The sequence below is a fragment of the Rhinatrema bivittatum genome, chromosome 5 (assembly GCF_901001135.1).
Source record: "Rhinatrema bivittatum chromosome 5, aRhiBiv1.1, whole genome shotgun sequence".
NCBI lineage: Eukaryota > Metazoa > Chordata > Amphibia > Gymnophiona > Rhinatrematidae > Rhinatrema > Rhinatrema bivittatum.
Genome location: NC_042619.1, coordinates 340,263,062 through 340,282,795, shown reverse-complemented (window position 1 = coordinate 340,282,795; position 19,734 = coordinate 340,263,062). Strand labels below are relative to the sequence as shown.

Here is a 19,734-nt window from a genome sequence, read left to right as displayed (position 1 = left end):
ATACCGGGCACGAGTCTACTTAAGTCACACATCCTGCCAGACTTGGGGCCACCAATAATGACGGTTCAATAGATCGAGTGTCCTCCCTCTGCCGGCGTGGCCTCCAATGAGGGAATTGTGGGCCCATTGCAGGACTTTCTTCCGGTCTTTGTGTGGAACAATTATTCTGCCCTGTGTAGAGATTGTGGTGCTGTCTAGTTCGATCTTTGCTGGGTCGATGACATGTTGAAGGGGTTCCTCCTTTTCATCCATGATGGCATTCCGAGAGAGCACATCAGCTCAAACATTCTTAGATGCTGGACGATATTTGAGGGTAAAATCGAAGCGACTAAAGAATAGCGACCATCGTGCTTGCCTTGGGTTGAGTCGTTGAGCTTGGCTGAGGAACTCCAGGTTCTTATGGTCGGTATAGATAGTGATGGGGTGAGCGGCTCCCTCCAGCCACTGTCTCCATTCTTCAAGTGCCAACTTAATGGCAAGCAGTTCCTTGTCTCCTATACCGTAATTACCTTCGGCTGGCGTAAACCTCCTTGAGAAGTAGGAGCAAGGCAACAAATGCCCGGAGTCGGAGCTTTGAGACAGTACTGCCCCCACAGCTATATTGGAGGCATCAACCTCCACAAAGAAGGGCCTTGACGGATCCGGATGGCGCAGACAAGTGTCCAACAGGAAGGCCTCCTTTAAATCCTTGAAGGCCTTACATGCCTCGGCTGACCAAACGCGCGTGTCGGCCCCCTTTTTGGTCAAGGCGGTCAGAGGTGCGACCAGTCGGGAGTATTGCGGTATAAAGTGCCTGTAGAAATTGGCAAATCCTAAAAAACGCTGCAAAGCCTTCAGGCCTACTGGTTGGGGCCAATTCTTAATGGCGGACACCTTACTTGGATCCATGAGGAATCCCGTAGCTGAAACGATGTACCCAAGAAAAGGCAGCGACTCCTGTTCGAAGAGACACTTCTCCAGTTTAGCGTATAGGTGGTGATTACGAAGGATTTGGAGCACTTGCCGAACCTGTTGCCTATGAGAGGTCAAATTCTGTGAGTAGATGAGGACATCATCTAGGTAGACTATCACGCAAGAGTTCAGCAGTTCACGGAGGACCTCATTCATGAGGTGCTGGAACACCGCAGGAGCGTTACACAAACGGAAGGGCATAACCAAGTACTCGTAGTGCCCGTCCCGGGTGTTGAATGCTGTCTTCCACTCGTCCCCGGGATGGATACGCACCAAATTGTACGCCCCCCTCAAGTCCAACTTGGTAAATACTCGGGCTCCCTGGAGTTTATCCAATAATTCTGGAATTAGCGGAAGCGGATAGCGGTTCTTTTTAGTAATGGCATTTAATCCCCGATAGTCTATGCATGGTCTCAAGGACCCGTCCTTTTTTGCCACGAAGAAGAATCCCGCCCCTGCGGGTGACGTTGAAGGTCGGATAAAGCCCTTGGCGAGGTTCTCAGCAATGTATTCAGACATTGCTTTGGTTTCAGGTTGTGATAGTGGATACACCTTGCCTCGGGGTGGAGTTGCCCCAGACACCAGTTCGATGGCGCAATCGAAAGGACGATGTTGGGGCAAAAGTTCTGCTTTTTCCTTAGAAAATACGTCCGTGTAGTCCGCATAATGACTGGGAAGGGTGAAGCCGGTGTGAGCCAAGGGAATGTGCTGGACTGGTAGAGACTTGATACAAGATTTGAAGCAGTGAGGACTCCATTGGATCACTGGAGAGTGCTGCTGGAGCCAGGGTAGGCCGAGGACCACTTGATGAACTGAAATCTCCAGAACCAAAAACGAGATCTCCTCAAAATGTAGGATCCCGGTCTGCATGATCAGTGGTGCAGTCTCGGTAGAAATGTGGCCAGGCAGGTACCTTGTATGGAAGTAATCCGTAAAGAAGGCTCCCGGGATTGTGTGGCCAGGCGGAGCTGATGTACAAGATTGGCAGCGATGAAGTTCCCTCCTGCCCCAGAGTCAATGAATGCCTGAGTCTTGAAAGACCCTCCGGGATATCTGAGGGTTATAGAAACGGTACATAGAGGAGCAGCATTCAAACAACCTAGGAGGCACTCCTCCCTTACTCCTAGGTGCGGGAGTTTTTCCGCTCGCTCTTTGCACTGAGCGAGGAAGTGACCTTTGCCCCCGCAGTACAGGCACAAACCCATACTACGGCGGCGCCGCCTTTCTTCAGCCCATGCTCTTCCCAGCTGCATGGGCTCCTCGGATGTGGCTTCCGTGGACGTGCTAGCCCCCCGTGGGCCCGGTGGGAATGGGCGAGGAGAGGTTGGAGCCAGCCGGACTAAACGGCGGAGAGGACGCCCCTCTTTGGCCCTCTGCTGAAGGCGGCGATCAATGCGGCCAGCCACTTCGATGAGAGCATTGAGGACCTCCGGAAGGTCTCGAGCCGCCAATTCGTCCTTTATCCTTGCAGCAAGTCCCTCTAAGAAGATTCCACGGAGGGCGTCGTCCCGCCATCCGACCTCCAGTGCGAGGGTACGGAACTCCAAAGCATAATCGGCCAAGGACCGAATTCCCTGCCTGAGTTGGAGCAATTCGGAGGTTGCGGAGGTCTGGCGAGCTGGTTCATCAAAGGCTGCCTTGAAATCAGCTACGAAAACATTCAAGTCGTTCAGAGCCGGGTCGTTCTTCTCCCACATAGGAGATGCCCAGTTCAGAGCCCGACCATCCAGCAGCGAGAAGATGTAGGCCACCTTGACGGCGTCCGAGGGGAACTGGTTGGGCAGGAGCGCGAACCTTACGAAGCATTGGTTCAGAAAGCCTCTGCAAGCCTTGAAATCTCCCGCATACCGTGCTGGCGCAGGGAGTTGCGTAAGAGTGTGAAAGGTCACCACCGGAGCCGGAACCGGGTCCAGTGCTGGTGCTGGCGGACCAGCATCCATCCGAGCGGCCAGTTGCTCCACCGTGACAGCCAGGTTGTCCAAGACCTGTTGCTGCTGTACTAGCCGTTGAGCCAGTCCGGGAGTGGCTTGAAGGCTAGCGAGGTCTGCCGGATCCATGGCCTTGCAAACTGTTGTAATCCAGAAGTGGATCCTTGGGCCGACCGTTGATGGAAGACGGTCAGGAGGCAGTTCAGGTAAGCAGGCAGGCAGGTAGACTGGCAGGCAGGCAGGTAGACTGGCAGGCAGGCAGGCTGGCAGGCAAGCAGGTAGACTGGTAGGCAGGCTGGCAGGCAGGCAGGTAGACTGGTAGGCAGGCAGGCTGGCAAGCAGGCAAGCAGGTAGACTGGCAGGCAGGCAGGCTGGCAGGCAAGCAGGTAGACTGGCAGGCAAGCAGGTAGACTGGCAGGCAGGCTGGCAGGCAAACAACTTCCTTGGTGACTGTGTTGCAAGGCAAGGAAACCTAGGAAACGCCGGGTTTAAATTCCCCCAGCATCTGATGTCATAGAAGGAGGTCTGACGTCACAGAAGGAGGCGTGTCACAGCATCAGCTGTTCCATAAAGCAGTTATTTATGACATCTAGAAACTTAACCTCTCTAGCACGTCCCAATAAAACATTGATCCATTCAGTACTAGGGATTGAAATCTTCCATTTTTATTGTGTTGCCAAATATTTCTGCTTTTTGGATTTCAGCTAACATTTCACAGGCTGTCTTCATCTTGGCCAGGTGGCCATAGTACCGTATATACTCGTGAATAAAATCAGTCATTTCTTAGCATCTAGACAGATGAATCCAGAACCAGTGGATTATGCACCTCTACCAGCAGATGGAGATGGAGCAAAGCTGACATTACTGTATATATACTCCTGCAGAGACATCACCCTGCCAATATTCTCTCTCTCCAGCAGATGGTGGATGTGGACATCCCTACTGGGGATTGCTTCACGTTTTAGAAGGAGAAAGAAAGAAGGAGATTTAATTTGCTTCACTCTCCTGTGGTAATACCAAATGGTCCCACCCCTGAGGGGATTTCCGTGGTCCCTCAGATGAGTGCCTTGTTTAGGTTGCTGGTTTTGTCAGCTGGCATGTTAAAACAGCTGAAAGGCAGTGGGTGCAGGAAGCTGAGCGCGGCGGTGATGGTATATGCTCTCTCCCTCCACAGCAGAGATACCATCTCTGTACTCAGCCAGGACAAGCTGAACTCAGATAAAGTTTTATAAAAAGAGACAGAGAACAGTGATGGAGAATTTTTTGTAGGGCTTCCTCCTTCCTCTGGTCTCTGTGCTCTACCTGCTGATCCGACATTTGTTCCTGTCCCCGAGGACTGTTAAGGGACATGGGTAGGCCCTGATCTTAGGCTTTTCTCAATGCACTGCATGGTAGACGTTTTCACATGTTTTCCTGCATGTTAGGCTGCCCTCTTCAGGATTGTCGGTTCATGCGAGTGCGTCCAGCTGTGAGTCCAGTATGTGCGCCTAGTTGGACACTGTCTTGTTGGAGCCCACAGTCTAAGGACTATTCGATTCAACTTCACCTGCTGATGGATGTCTGCACATATACCTACAGTGGTGGTTAGTCACGGATCATCTGAGAAAGGGGTTTTCCCTAAGATCACCGGACTGGCTAATATTCACAACAGAAGTGAACCTCCACAGTTTGGGTGCTCACTGTCAGGAACTGACAGCGCAAGGGCACAGGAGTGCAGAAGATTCTCTCTGGAACATCAATTGTCTGGAAGCCCAGGCGGTCCGATTGGCATGTTTGCTGTTCAGCAATAGGTTGTAGGTTTGAGCAGTCCGGATAATATCGGACAATCCAATGACAGTGGTCTACATCAATCAGCAGGGAGAACCCAAGAGTGTCGCAGGAAATAGACCAACTTATGGAATGGGTGGAAGTGCATCTTCCGGAGATCTCAGCCTCACACATTGCAGGAAAAGACAATGTAAGAGCAGACTTTCTGAGCAGGCAGTCTGGGCACAGGAAAACGGGTATTGTCAGATGAGGCATTTCAGCTTATCACTGGGGCCTTTCATTTCTGGACATGCGGGCGACTTTTTGCAATGCGAAGGTTCCTTGATTCTTCAGTCGCAGGAGAGATTCAAAGTCATTGGGCATCGATGGTCTTGTGCAGGAATGGCCAGAGGACAAGTTGCTGTATGCCTTTCCTCTGTGGCCCATGTTGGGCAGAAGGGTTCAGAGGGTCAACAGTCACAGACAGTTAGTGCTTTTGGTGGCACCAGATTGGCCTGGAAGACCATGGTATGTGGAACTGTGAAGGCTCCTGTTACATTCTCCCCTCTGGCTTCCGGCACACAGGGATCTGTTGCGGCATGGGACCTGTTCTTCACAAAGATCCAGCTTGATTTTGTCTTATGCTATGGCCCTTGAGAGGGCTTGCTTGCTGAAAAGTGGGTACTCTGCTGCGGTAATTGCCAACTTGCTACAAGCAAGAAAGTTTTCCCCTTCATTAGCCTATGTGCAGGTTTGGTGAGTGTTTGATGCTTGGTGTGAAGATTGGGGGGTACTTCCTCATTCAGTTAAGATCCTGCTCATTTTGGAATTTTTGCAGAATAATTGAATAAAGGGTTGGCCCTTTATTCCTTAAAGGTATAGGTAGCGGCTTTTGCCTGTTTTTTTGGGTCAGGTGAATGTTGGTCTTTTGTCAGCTCATCCAGATGTGGCCCATTTCTTGAAAAAGGTGAAACATCTGCGTCCTCCGTTGTGGTTACCGGTGCACTTGTGGAGTCTTAATGTGGTTTTGGATTTCCTTGAGGTTGTTGACATTGAAAACTGTTTCTTGTGGCAATTTGTTCTGCACGTAGAATATCTGAGCTGCAGGTTTTGTCTTGCCGGGAACCATTCATTTAAGCGACTCCAGGGGTGATACAGCTGCGTCCTGTTCCTTCCTTTTTGCCAAAAGTGGTCTCGGATTTTCACTTGAATCAGTCCAATCTCCCACCGTCTCTGGATAGAGATGAGGAGGAAAGTCGCCTGTTGTGACCCTTGGATGTAAGAGACATATCCAGACAACGGATCAGCTGTTCGTCCTCCATGGTTGAAATCAGACAGGGTGAATCGGCTTCGCAGGCTACATTTGCTCACTAGATTAAGGAGGTTGTCATGACCACGTATGTGGATACTGAAAATCTGTTACCTAGTCAGGTTAGGGCTCTTTCCATTAGGACTCAGGCAGTGTCATAGGCAGATGTCCAATTGTTGTCTCCCGTTGACATTTGCCATGCTGCGACGTGGTCCTCCTTGCATACCTTTCCCAGGTATTACCATCTGGATGTGCAAGCCCAGGAAGATGCAGCCTTTTCACATGAGGTGTTGACTGGATCATGGGCAGCCTCCTTCCCTATTCGGGAGTAGCTTAGGTACATCACACTGTTTCTGGATTCATCTGTCTAGACACTAAGAAATTATAAATTTCTACTTACCTGATAATTTCCTTTTCTTTAGGATAGACAGATGAATCCAGCTTCCCGCCCTTGGCTGCCGAATGATTGTGCTATGGTCATCCTGCGTGCCTATGTTTTTTCAGGGGTTACTGATAAGTGTTAGTCTAATCTCTAGACTAGTGTTTATACATTCTTTGTGTGAGCTGAGTGTTTCCTGTTGGCTATGTACTGAAATGGTTATCTGTTATTAATCATCCAAATGGCAGATGAAATTTAATGGCATATAGGGAAAAATAACCCATGCTATAATTACACAATGTTGAGTTCCATATTAGGTGCTACAACCCAAGAAAGAGATCTAGGTGTCATAGTGGATAGCACATTGAAATCGTCAGTACAGTGTGCTGCGGCAGTCAAAAAAGCAAACAGAATGTTGGGAATTATTAGAAAGGGAATGGTGAATAAAACGGAAAATGTCATAATGCCTCTGTATCGCTCCATGGTGAGACCGCACCTTGAATACTGTGTACAATTCTGGTCGCCGCATCTCAAAAAAGATATAATTGTGATGGAGAAGGTACAGAGAAGGGCTATCAAAATGATAAGGGGAATGGAACAACTCCCCTATGAGGAAAGACTAAAGAGGTTAGGACTGTTCAGCTTGGAGAAGAGACGACTGAGGGGGATATGATAGAAAGTGTTTAAAATCGAGAGGTCTAGAACGGGTAGATGTGAATCGGTTATTTACTCTTTCGGATAGTAGAAAGACTAGGGGGCACTCCATGAAGTTAGCATGGGGCACATTTAAAACTAATCGGAGAAAGTTCTTTTTTACTCAACGCACAATTAAACTCTGGAATTTGTTGCCAGAGGATGTGGTTAGTGCAGTTAGTATAGCTGTGTTTAAAAAAGGATTGGATAAGTTCTTGGAGGAGAATTCCATTACCTGCTATTAAGTTCACTTGGAGAATAGCCACTGCCATTAGCAATTGTAACATGGAATAGACTTAGTTTTTGGGTACTTGCCAGGTTCTTATGGCCTGGATTGGCCACTGTTGGAAACAGGATGCTGGGCTTGATGGACCCTTGGTCTGACCCAGTATGGCATTTTCTTATGTTCTTAAGATTTTGCTAGTCTGTCCACAGTTAGCTTTTGAAGAGTATAGTGCAGGCTGATGTCACTGCAGGAGTGTATATATACTGTGATGTCAGCTTTGCTCCATTTCCATCTGCTGGTAGAGGTGCATAAGCCACTGGTTCTGGATTCATCTGTCTATCCTAAAGAAAAGGAAATTGTCAGGTAAGTAGTAATTCCTCATTAAAATCATGGTCATATCATCCATTTGTCAATGCACATTGATGCCAATAATTCAAGATGTATGATTGTATCGTTCATACGCTCTTCCTCCCGATCCCTTAACTCACCTGCTGCTATGAGGATGACAATATCACTTACAGTTGCTAAGGCACATCTTCCCTCCTCCCACATGGTGTCCCATTGAGGAATTCGGACAGCTTTTCCTCTGCACCCCCTCCCTATTCCTTAACTCACCCACTCATTGCTATCAGAACGACAACAGGACTTCTGGTTGCTCAGGCACGTCCTCCCTTCTCCCAAACCAGGGTCTGATTGGGGCACTTAGAACCACATTGTTCAAAGCATGCCACTGGGACCCTATGGGGGAGGAGGGAGGACGTGCCTAAGCAACCACAAGTTTTTCATCATCCCCATAGCAGCAGCAAGCATTTGATTTAAGGGATCCGGAGGAGTTGTGGAAGAGAAGCTATCCTACTGCCACACTGGGTCACTGCAGGAGAGGAGGAAGGACGTTCCTGAGCAATTGCAAGTGCTGTCTTCGTCCTCATGGCAGCGGCTGAGTGTGCAGGAACCTAAGAACAAATGGATTACAGTTGACTCTGGTAGAATAAGACCTGTGAGGCAGAGACATTTTCTCTCTCAAGTGACACAAGTACAAAATGCCTTCTCTGTCTTAAATAATGAAGAAACTCTAGAGATAGAGATTGATGTGGTATCTGAAAGGAAAGAAAAACCCCAATGCACACAGAAATTCAAATATACAACTAATAACCATAAGAAAAAGGTCATTGTGCTGGGTGAGTCCATCATCAGATGCGCTAATATGGTATAACTTTTCGAGGAAAACACAATAATTAAAAGTCTTCCAAGATCATCGGCTAGTAGAAATGCTATTCAGATAATCAATGCAATCCAAGAAGAAAGTAAGGACTCTGAAGTTGTTATTATCATCCACCTGAGCACCAATGACCTTGCTAGAAGCAACATCCATGTGGGTCAGAGAGATTGCCAGTCTCTGTCAAAGCAGATTAGTCACATAGCGAAAACTATTGCCTTTTCAGAAGTATTACCTGTTTGTGGAAAGGGGAAAGAAAGGCTAAGCAATAAAGATAACTTCAATGCAAGACTCAGAACTTGGTATAAGGAGCAAACTTTTGGATATATTGGATGCTGGGACCATGTATGAAACAGTAAAAGGCTCTATGTCAAAAATGGCTTACATCTGTATGTGGCAAGAAAAAGGATCCTAAGAGATACATTCACATCCTATCCCATAAGGCATTTAAACTAGATGACAAGGGTGGCAGAAGGAAATTGGAAAGTCACACCCCAAATCTAAAGCAAATGGGTAAAGGGTATAACAAAAATCAGGTGAATAAGGCACAAAAGAAGTCCAAGAAGGACTGAAAGAAAGAAGCCGGAGAGCTATAAACACAAATGCTCGTAATCTGGCCAATAAAATCCTAAACATGCAAGCCCTAATGGTGGAGATGGACTTGGATATTGTTGCTGTTAAGGAAACATGATTCACAGATTCTCATGATTGGGATACTGCCATACCAAGATTTAACTTGTTAAGGAAAGACAGAGAGAACAGAAAAGGGGGAGGAGTAGCTCTTTATATCAAAAACAGGGAAGGTGGGGTAGAGAAGAAGCATTAGGGGTCATCTTAAAAAAAGATGATGGTGCATCCATTTTTACAGGCCTCTGATTCAAATGGAAGAACTAGAAAGAGATCTGGCTGAAGACATCCAAAAGGTGGGAAATAAGGGAGAAGTGTTGATTGTTAGAGATTTTAATCTGCAGGATGTAGACTGGAGAATCCCTTCTGCGGAAAGTAACAGAAGTAGAGAGATTCCCTGCAAGGGGCTCTGTTCAAACAAATGGTAATGGAACCCACAAGGGAGGGAGTTATACTCGACTTAGTTCTCACAAACAGAGATAATGTCTCTAATATGTGGATGGGTACTCGCCTCAGCACCAGTGATCATCAAATAGTATGGTTTGATATTGCAAATAGGATACAGAGAAGTCAACTGAAGACCCAAGTTTTGAATTTCAAAAATATGTTGAAATGGGGAAGTACCTGGAGGGAGAACTAGAAGACTGGAGAAAATGAGAGAGGTGGAACAACAGTGGGTCAAACTAAAAAGAGCAATTCAAAGGCAATTAATCTATATCTTAGAAAAGTAAACAAAAGTAAGAGAAATAAGAAACATATCTGGTTCTCAGAGGAGGTGGCTGTTAGGATTTGTGGACCTTTGAGCTGGCTAGAGGAGAAGGTGGATCCACTGAGGGAAGGCCCGCAGCGAGGCTCGTAGCCAGGGGGTGGAACAGAGGAAACTGAAGAACTGTCTGAGTCGAGGCTAGTGGAATGATGGGTAATCAGAAGAAGCCCAGAGATCGTGGCAGGCAGCAGAGGTGCAGTACAAGGAAATGGACCAGAAGTCAGAGCAGGCAAGGGAAACCTGAGACAAGCCAGAGGTCAAGACGGCAGCGAGCAGGAATACCAGAGAAAGTGCCAAGGTCAGGAGGCAGAGAGACAAGCCCAGGGAGTAACTGGAACAAGGGCCATGCGTGGACGGAGCAGGACTCAGGAACAAGCTGGAATGGAGCAGGAATCAGGAACAAGCTGGAACGACAGGAACTACAACTGACACTCAAATGAGAAGACCCGTTGCAAGGCAGAGTGGGACTCACAAGCGGGTTTAAATACCCGAAGGCGTCTGATGTCATGCCTCGAGGCGGAGTTGAGTTTCCCGTGCTGGTTCCTTTAAATTGCCGGCACCTGCGCACGTGCATGCTTAAGGGGCGGGGCCAGAGGCCGAGAGTCAGCGACGTCTCCCTCGTGGAGGGAGCACCACGGGAAGGCCCCAAGGCCCGGACAAGCACAGAGGATGCCGCGGTTGGGTGGAGCAGCCTCGAGGTAGGAAGGGGGACCGGCCTCGGACCTCCGTGGACCGGAACCGTAACAGTGGCTGATAAAATAAAAGCAAAAAGAGCAGCGTTCAGGAACTAAAAAAGATCCCAAAAAGAGAAACACAAGGAAGAATATCTGGTGAAACTGAGGGAGACAAAGAAAGCAATCAAGAAAGCAAAAAGTCAGGCAGAATAAAGGAATGCTAAAACATTTTTCAGATACATCAGAGAAAGGAAAAAGGTCTGAAGTGGTATAGTGAAATTGAAAGGTGAAGAGGATCAATATGTGGAGAGAGGCAAAGAAATGGCTGAAATATTAAACAAATACTTCAGTTCTGGGTTCACTAAATGCCTTCTTCTATTCGAATAATAGAAGGACTAGGGGGGCATTCCATGAAGTTAGCAAATAGCACATTTAAGACTAATCAGAGAAAATTCTTTTTCACTCAACGCACAATAAAGCTATGGAATTTGTTGCCAGAGGATGTGGTTAGTGCAGTTAGTGTAGCTGGGTTCAAAAAAGGTTTGGATAAGTTCTTGGAGGAGAAGTCCATTAATGGCTATTAATCAATTTTACTTAGGGAATAGCCACTGCTATTAATTGCATCAGTCACTAACCAACCTCTTCCCTTTTAAATAATTCACCAACCTTAAACAAATAAGGGAATACTTATTCGGTGGTAATCTTGTACGGAGGTTAGTAATAAGGGCAACCGATTTGCAGTTGGCCTTTCCTTAACCTCCGTCTATTGCTTTTTTATTAAATTCCAAACGTATATTCAATTTTTTAGGTTTTTTCAATTTTCCTTCTTAAAATCCCATCTCCCCTGCTGCTTTTCCGACCCTCTTCAATATCTATTTTATACTTATCTAGGTCGTCGCTTGTGGCTTTTATTGATATTTCACGGGTACGGAGCTGCACGTCCGACACGGGCCATGTTTCGGCACGGTGTGCCTGCTTCAGGGACTATGGGAGAATCTACTGTGTCCTGTATGGGTTCACAGCATTCACTTTACCTTTAATGTGTAAAAATATTAATATAGACATAGAGAACATAATTGCATAATCAATTCATAACTAATTTGCCTTTAAATCTATTACCCACCTTCATATTAACAAACTTACTTTTTCAAGCTTCTTGTATCTCGCGTGCGACGCCTTCTTTGCTTGCCTGGGCGTCTGATCTACTCTGACTCTTTTTATATGCCTGCCTAGGGAATTCACCACCTACTCAGTGTGAGATAGAGGCTGCCTCAGGGGTCTATAATTAGGCTTATTTTGTCTACATTTGCTTGTATTTTCATGCCAGACACCTAGTAGTGTCTGGGATTGGTGCACCTACTTGTTGTTCACCAATGACGTCAATTAAGTCTAAAGTCTAGCGGACGTGGTGAGGACAAGTTCTCCACCAGGTCCGCATGAAAATAGAGCAGGAAATAGCAAGTATTAGGTGGAGTTCACCATCAGGTCCGCCGTATTTGTAAGTAGAAAAACAATACAAATTGATAAGTTGTTATTGATAATTGTTCCAACCTGACTACCCCATGATCTGTGGAGCCATTAGGTTGTGCTTCCTGCATTTGTATCCAACATGTAGTGAGCTGGTCACAGTTAGGTTTTAATCCCTTTCCATCCCAACCAGCTACAGATATGCTTTGTCTTTTATCACAATAAAACTACTAGTCATGCTATACATATTTTCTTTATAGGTTTATGCGTGGGGTGATAACGATCATGGACAGCAAGGAAATGGAACTACTACAGTCAACAGAAAACCAACACTAGTTCAGGGGTTGGAAGGCCAGAAAATTACTCGTGTTGCCTGTGGATCCTCCCATAGTATTGCCTGGACAACAGTGGATGTAGCAACACCATCTGTTCATGAACCAGTCCTGTTCCAAACTGCAAGGGATCCTTTAGGGGCATCATATTTGGGTATTGTAATACAAGCTACTTTATTTTCTATTTTTGTTGTAAAAGTGTACCCATGATGGTTTACTTAAATACAAAGAAATAAAGGTCAGCAAACAGTTTTCAGTTGATACCTGTTTAATAGATTTATAGTACACTAGCGGTGGCCTGCCACGCGTTACAGTGGCAGAGTCAGGTTCTTCACCCCCCCCCATCCCCTTCCCCTTGCTTATACCTCAGTCACACATCGTCCTCCCCCTTGGTCACTCACCCCCCCTTTCCTCCCCTGTCCCCACTCCAACTCTCTCCCCTCACACTTACCCCTCCCCCTTTGGTCACTAACCCCCCCTTCACTCCCCTGTCCCCACTCCAACTCTCACCCTTCACACTCACCTCTCCCCTCTGTGTCGTGGTGGGCTGCCACGCGTTGCAGTGGCACAGTCAGGTTTTTCCCCCCCTCCTCCTTCCCCTTGCTCATATACCTCAGTCACACATCGTCCTCCCCGTTGGTCACTCATCCCCCTTTCCTCCCCTGTCCCCACTCCAACTCTCTCCCCCCTCACACTCACCCTTCCCCCTTTGGTCACTAACCCCCCCCCCCTCCACTCCAACTCTCTCCCCTCACACTCACCCCTCCCCCTTTGGTCACTAACCCCCCCTTCAATCCCCTGTCCCCACTCCAACTCTCACCCCTCACACTCACCTCTCCCCTCTGTGTCTCTCCCCTGACACTCACCGCCCCCTTCATTCTCCCTCCCCTCACTGTCACTCTCCCCGCCTACTCCCTACCCTTTCGTCAGTGACGGCACACCCTCTCTGAATCTCCTTCCCTGACTCAGATGCCCTCCCGCTCACAATGCCCTCCCAGCTGATCCCCCCCCCCCCCCCCGTCCCTCTGCCTCTTGTGCGGTTCTGCGTGGCCCGCTCCCGAAGATGCGAGGTCAGCGAGGATCCCTCCCTGTCGTGCATGTGAGCCGTACCAGATCGCCGCCGCAGCTCCTCCCAGGTGTCGAAGTTCGGCTGGCCGGCCGACACCACCACGCTCGATATCGCCGCCGGTCTGCTACTGCTGCTCCTCCCAGCACCATGTTGGTCCCGCTGTGCCCGACGTGCACCGCTGCTGCTCCTCCCAGTACCATGTTGGTCCCGCTGTGCCCGACGTGCGCTCCCACCCAGTAAAACAACTTCATTTCCGAATGTAGATAGCGTGTATTGCATGTCTGTCCAACAGATGTTGCTGTTTTCCCCACACACATGTAAAAATATGTTTTTCTCTGTAACCGTGTGACATCTATGTAATCTCCATACAGAAGAACCTTGCTGAAATTGAAAGCAAGGTTGTGTCCAAATTTGAAAGCAATTGGTGCAGTAGTTTCTGAGATTATCGATTACGTCCAAACTATTTAACATTTTTATTTATATAGATTTGTGACCTGTTTTTAATAATTCTGCTACACCAATGCAGACGAGTGAGCAGAGCATGTAACTTTCCTACATGACATCTTAGAGATTGTGCAGAACTACTTGCCCACTACTTCGGGTTGGTGCAGCACAAAGAAAACCAGAATTATCTGCTTCCAGCAGATGGTAGGATGCTCTCTTCTGGTGCAGCAGGATCTGTGGTTCCTAGGTTTGGCTTGTCTGGGCCTGATAGAGTATTTCTGAGCATTTATGATATAAGCTGCAGGTCAGGCTTCTGGTTTTTACCAGTCCATGTGATTCCCAGTCCCAGAGAGGACTTGGTAGAATAGAATATTTAGAGCAGTTATTGTATGAGCTGTGGGCTAAGCTAATGGGGACTTGGGAAATTAGAATGAGAACCTTCAGGCTTTTGAGGAGTCTGGAAGCTCTTCTGTCCCCACCCTCCCCATATTCTGCTTCTGCAGTGAAGGATGTTAAAGTTAAAAAAAGGAAAGAAACTGCAGGGGAGCAGAAAATTCCACTCTGCATGGGATTTGCAACGAAGTGTTTGGTAAATCTTAGCACAGTAAAGGGGAGTAGTTTAATTGAGGCTCAGGGCCATTCCTTGTGCTGGCCTCCCTTTTTTATTTCCCAGTTCTTTTGCTGTTCCTGTGGGCCTTACATTGGGGAAGGCTGTTGATGTTTGGTACTGCAGGGCTGGTGGGAGCCCATTTGTTCTGGCTCCTACTGTTCCAGAATAAAAGCAGAACACTGTAATTGCTGGGACTGAGAAAAGACTTTAGAAATAAAAACTCTTTCACCACGGGTTGAGCCTTTGAGTTCAGAGGTCAGCAGGATTCAGGTGAAAGTCCACAGCAAGGAAAGCGGTCCCCTGACGTGGGAAGGCAGTGATCAAGCAGAGTTAGTATCAAGGCATGGGTAGAGGCAGGTGGCGATCAGGCAGAATCAGTATCCAGGTAAGGGTCAAAGCATGAGGAATCAGTCAACGGAGCAAGGAAAGGCAGGAAGAAGAATCAGGGATGCAAGGCAGACCGAACTCTGGTGAAACTATGCTCTTCCTGAAATAGTTGCTCTTCCTCCTCGTCCAGGGGTGCATACCGGTTTTTCAACTCTAAGTAAATCAGAGTTGGGGAGAAGGAATCAGTGTGTGTACTCATCTAGGTCCAATTACATCTTCTCTTCTACTTGACTTTTCCATTTCTGATACCTCAATAAGCATTTCATCGATGCAGTGTTCATTCTCTCAGAAGCTTCTCAATCTTGCCACCTACTCTGAGGTTTGCCTGAAGAAGTCAACCTACAAATAACTTTCACACTGAACCAGTTCTTCGCAGTGGATTAGGACATCTGTATGAAAAGCAGTAGTGACAGCTTTGGCTGTTAGGAGCTTCTGGTACCTGTTGAAAACAACGAGAAAGACCTACCAATTTCTCTATCTTTTCTTCAACTGTCCTGCAAGTAAAATTAGCTATATCATGAAATCTAACTTTCATTCAGAATCTTTGTTCATGAGCCCTGTTTGCTTGCTCACTTATTGTTCTGAATCATGAATGAACTTATCTTATTGTTTCAGACTATAATTTGTATTTATAAATCTGTGGAACTGTGTAGTTTATTGTAGCTTCCTTTGTAGAATATTGTTGCTTAGAATATAAAAGTAGAAATAATTACCACAAAGATCTAATATGATGCTCCCCCATAAATTTACTTAATTATTTGTTTTATTTACAGATGACAAAAATGTGAACAACATCACTTACTAACACTCCTTCCTAATACAAAGCAGTACTTTCTCCAGCTGATAACTAGTAATTATTCCTAATCTGTTTACCTATGATTTCTAATCTACTAATTCTTTTCATTTTGGTCTTATTTATGTAAAACCATTATTGAGACTATTATATGCAATTTTTTTATCCTAAACCCACTATATGGAAAAAACAAAGAAGAAACTAGATCTATCACACTCTTAACCAGAAAAAAATACATTTTGAAGCTATAATCAAAAAAACTAACTTCCACGTAGAAGGAAATAAACTACAAGTGTAATCAATTGAGCGATTTCCCTAGCGGAGTGAAATATACTTCAAAAGACACAAATCAATCAGGCAAGCAAAAGCACAAACTTCAAAAGGCCCAAAACAAGAAACCTTCCTAGCGGAAAGAAATAGTTTAGTTAAGCATGTTATGCAGACCCCAGTTAATGAGGCAATGACAAGTCTCCTACTTTAACAGCTATTCCTTCAGCATTCTAGCTGAGGACATCCAAAAAGTGATTTTAACTTGCCAGATGTGACTCGGTATCCTGTCTGAATCAGAATCAGTACATATCAGAAACATGGATGCCTTTCAAGTCCAGTATGTCCCCACTAAGAAAGGGGACATACTGGACTTCTTACTCTTAAATAGAGACCAGTGTCTCTAGTGTCCAGATAGGAGCCCACCCGAGCATTGGTGATCATCAGACAGCATGGTTTGATATAAAGGCCAAGGAGAAAAGAAGACACATGCAGCTCAAAATCCTGGATTTCAAAAATACTGACTTTGCTAATATGGGGAAATATCTTGCGTAGGAACTGATGGGCTGAGAATAGTTAGGTGAAGTGGAAGAACAGTGGGTTAAGAACATAAGAAGTTGCTAATCTGGGTCAGACCAAAGGTCCATCAAGACCAGCAACCTGTTTTCAACAGTGGCCAATCCAGGTTACAAGTACCTGGCAAGTACCCAAACATTAAGTAGATCCCATGCTAATAATGCCAGTAATAGTGTCTATTCCCTAAGTCAACTTCATTAACAGCAGTTAATTGACTTCTCCAGGAACCTATCCAAACCTTTTTTTAAACCCAGCTACACTAACTGCACTAACCACATCCTCTGGCAACAAATTCCAGAGCTTAATTTTGCGTTAAGTGAGAGAGAATTTTCTCCGATTAGTTTTAGATGTGTTTCTTGCTTACTTCATGGCGTGCCTCCTAGACCTTCTGTTATCCAAAAGAGTAAATAACTGATTCACATCTTACCTGTTCTAGACCTTTCATAATTTTAAAGACCTCTATCATATTCCCCATCAGCCGCCTTTTCTCCAAGCTGAACAGCCCTAGCCTCTTTAGCCTTTCCTCATAGGAGTTTTTATTCCATCCCCTCTATCCTTTTCGTCACCCTTCTCCAGCACAACTATATTGTTATGAATCTGTTACCAGACGTAGACTGTCGGCCCGAGGTGGTGTTGAAGCTACCTGTGAAGGAAGACCTCCACAGGTCCCCAGCATTGGGGCCAGCTGGAGCTTCACCACTACCAGCCCACGTTCCCCGCAGGTTGAGCCCTTAGGTACCGAGCAGACTGGTCTTAGGTGGGCCCCTATGTGGATGAACCCAATGGCGTGGCGAGGCGGAGGGTCAAGATGCCTGGAGAATGCAGTGAGCAGAAGAAGTGAGGTCCGGTCCAGGGGTCAGAGGCAGGCGGCAGAAGACGAGGTCAGGTCCGGTCAGAGGCAGGCAGCAGAAGATGAGATCACGTCCGGTCCAGAGGTCAGAGGCAGGAGGCAGAAGATGAGATCAAGAGGCAAGCCCGGTCAGGAGCCGAAGGGCAGGATCAGTAGCGCGGGACCAGGAACTCCAGATCAAGGGTGCTGGATCAGGAACGCTGGATCAGGAACACTGAAGACAACAGCGAGGAGACCTGTGGCCAAGCCGCCTGCTGGGAGCCGATGCAGCCTTAAGTAGGCTGGGTTTGATGATGTCATCTGAGGGGGACAGCCACGTTTTCCAACCGCCGGCCCTTTAAATCTTGACTGGGGCCACGCGCATGTAAGTAAGACCCGTGCCGAGGTGGTGAGGAAGCCGGGACCCGCTGCCAATGTGGAAGAGCGTCGGGAGTAGGTGGAACCGGCCGTGGGGCTCCGCCGCTGGCAAACGATAACATATATGTTTTTTGAGATGTGGCAACCAGAATTGTACACGGTATTCAAGGTGCGGTCTCACCATGGAGCAATACAGAGGCATTATGATATTTTCCGTTTTATTCACCATTCCCTTCCTAATAATTCCTAGCATTCTGTTTGCTTTTTTGGCTGCTGCAGCACACTGAGCCAATTATTTCAATGCATTATTCACTATGACTCCTAGTTCTTTTTCCTGGGTGGTAGTTTCTAATATGGAACCTAACATGTAACTAAAGGATGGGCTATTTTTCCCTATGTGCATCACCTTGCACTTGTGCACATTAAATTTCATCTGCCATTTGGATGCCCAATCTTCCAGTCTCGCAAGATCCTCCTGCAATTTATCACAATCTGCATGTGATTTAACTACTCTGAATAGGTAGTTAAATTGTAAGGACAATAATTTTTTTTTTTCAACAAAAGCAAATAAGAGAAAGAAGAATGGGAAACTGATATGGTTTACCAAAGTGGTGACTGAAAAAGGAAAAAAAGATCAGCATTAAAAAAAATATAAAGGATTTCTGAAGGAGAAACAGGAAATATCTGCAATGGCTGAAAGAGACTTGGAAAGAAATCAGGATGACAAAAGCACAAGTGGAGGAAACGGTTGCTAATGAAGTAAAGGAAGGTGCTAAAACATTTTTCAGGTATGTCAGAGAAAGGAAGAAAGCCAGAGGTGGAAATGTAAGATTGAAAGATGACAGCAATATGTGGAGAAAGATGAGGAAAAAGCAAAAATGCTAAACAAATAATTCTGTTCAGTATTCACTGAAGCGGACCTTTGAGAATTACCATGTGGTAACGTGAGCAGTTGGTGGCTGAGTCACTGCCAGAGGAAGACACCTGGAATCTCTGGCTGTGTCATAGTGCTCTTTATTTACAGTGTAAGAAAGAATGGCTTCAACACAAAATGATTAAAGACAGCAGTGCTCTTCCAGCAAATAAACAAAACAGTTCCATCGGTAGCCCTTATGTCACTGGATCTTTCACCTTACTTCAGGCTAGATGCAAATGTAGCTCAGCTTCAAAATACATGCAGTTCACCAACCTTATAAATGCATGGTCCTTGCATAATCTGGGACGTCAACAGCTCTTTGGGGCCCTTCTAACCTTCTCAAGCCCTGGGTTTTAAGGAAGGGCTTCTTCCTCCACCAGGATTCCCAGCAGGATGAGGCTTAAGTAATACTGGGCGGGATAGCTGTGCCCGGTCTCTTAAGGGTGACTGAGGGATACATCTCTAAACTTCTCCCACATACCCCTCCATCTCAGCCTTGCCAGGGTGAACTTCTGTCTGCACAAGGAAGACCTCTCTTGACAGGAAGTCCGCATTCATGTTCTCTTTCCCTGCTCTGTGCCAGATCTTGTAATTGAAATAACTGACAGGTAAGTGAAAGCACAAGCCATAAAGTCAAAGAATCACAGGAAGTTTTCACCTAAATTTCTACATCTAAAAGTTCAAATATACCATCTGGTATTAAAGAATAATTGGCAAAAGGAGGAAAAATACCTCAGAACCTATATGCAAGTTCTCCATGTAAAATATAAACATGTGGATAGGTAGATCAAACACAGGTCTAAAAAAACCCTCCATTATTAACTTTTTATTTTAATTCAACATCATCAAAAAATGTTTTATTGTCCCATTTTTTTACTTTTTTTGTATATATGTTTATAAGTAAAAAAATCTATATTTTTTGTCTTAGCAATAAAACTTGTACAACTGGCTTATGTGGCCGGCTGCCCCGATGTAATGTGGCTTAATATTGGTTGTCAAATAAAGATATAAAGTATCAAAAAGAGACTTATCTTGTTGTCACTATGTAACAGCTCAAATTTACAAACTCCAAAAGTTTAGAAAGCTGAAAAGCCCTGGAACTGTCACTGCCGTGCTAAATGCCAAGTGCATCGGGTTGAATATCTCTGGTG

General features: G+C 46.1%; 1 protein-coding gene across 1 annotated transcript in view; it reads left to right on the top strand.

Moving 5' to 3' along the window:
* Positions 1 to 19,734, top strand: part of LOC115092958 (E3 ubiquitin-protein ligase HERC2-like) — a 2,733,734-nt gene that overhangs the window by 1,614,581 nt on the left and 1,099,419 nt on the right. Inside the window, 1 exon segment of the mRNA XM_029604466.1 lies at positions 12,243 to 12,468. Within this exon segment, the coding sequence (XP_029460326.1) occupies positions 12,243 to 12,468 (226 nt within the window).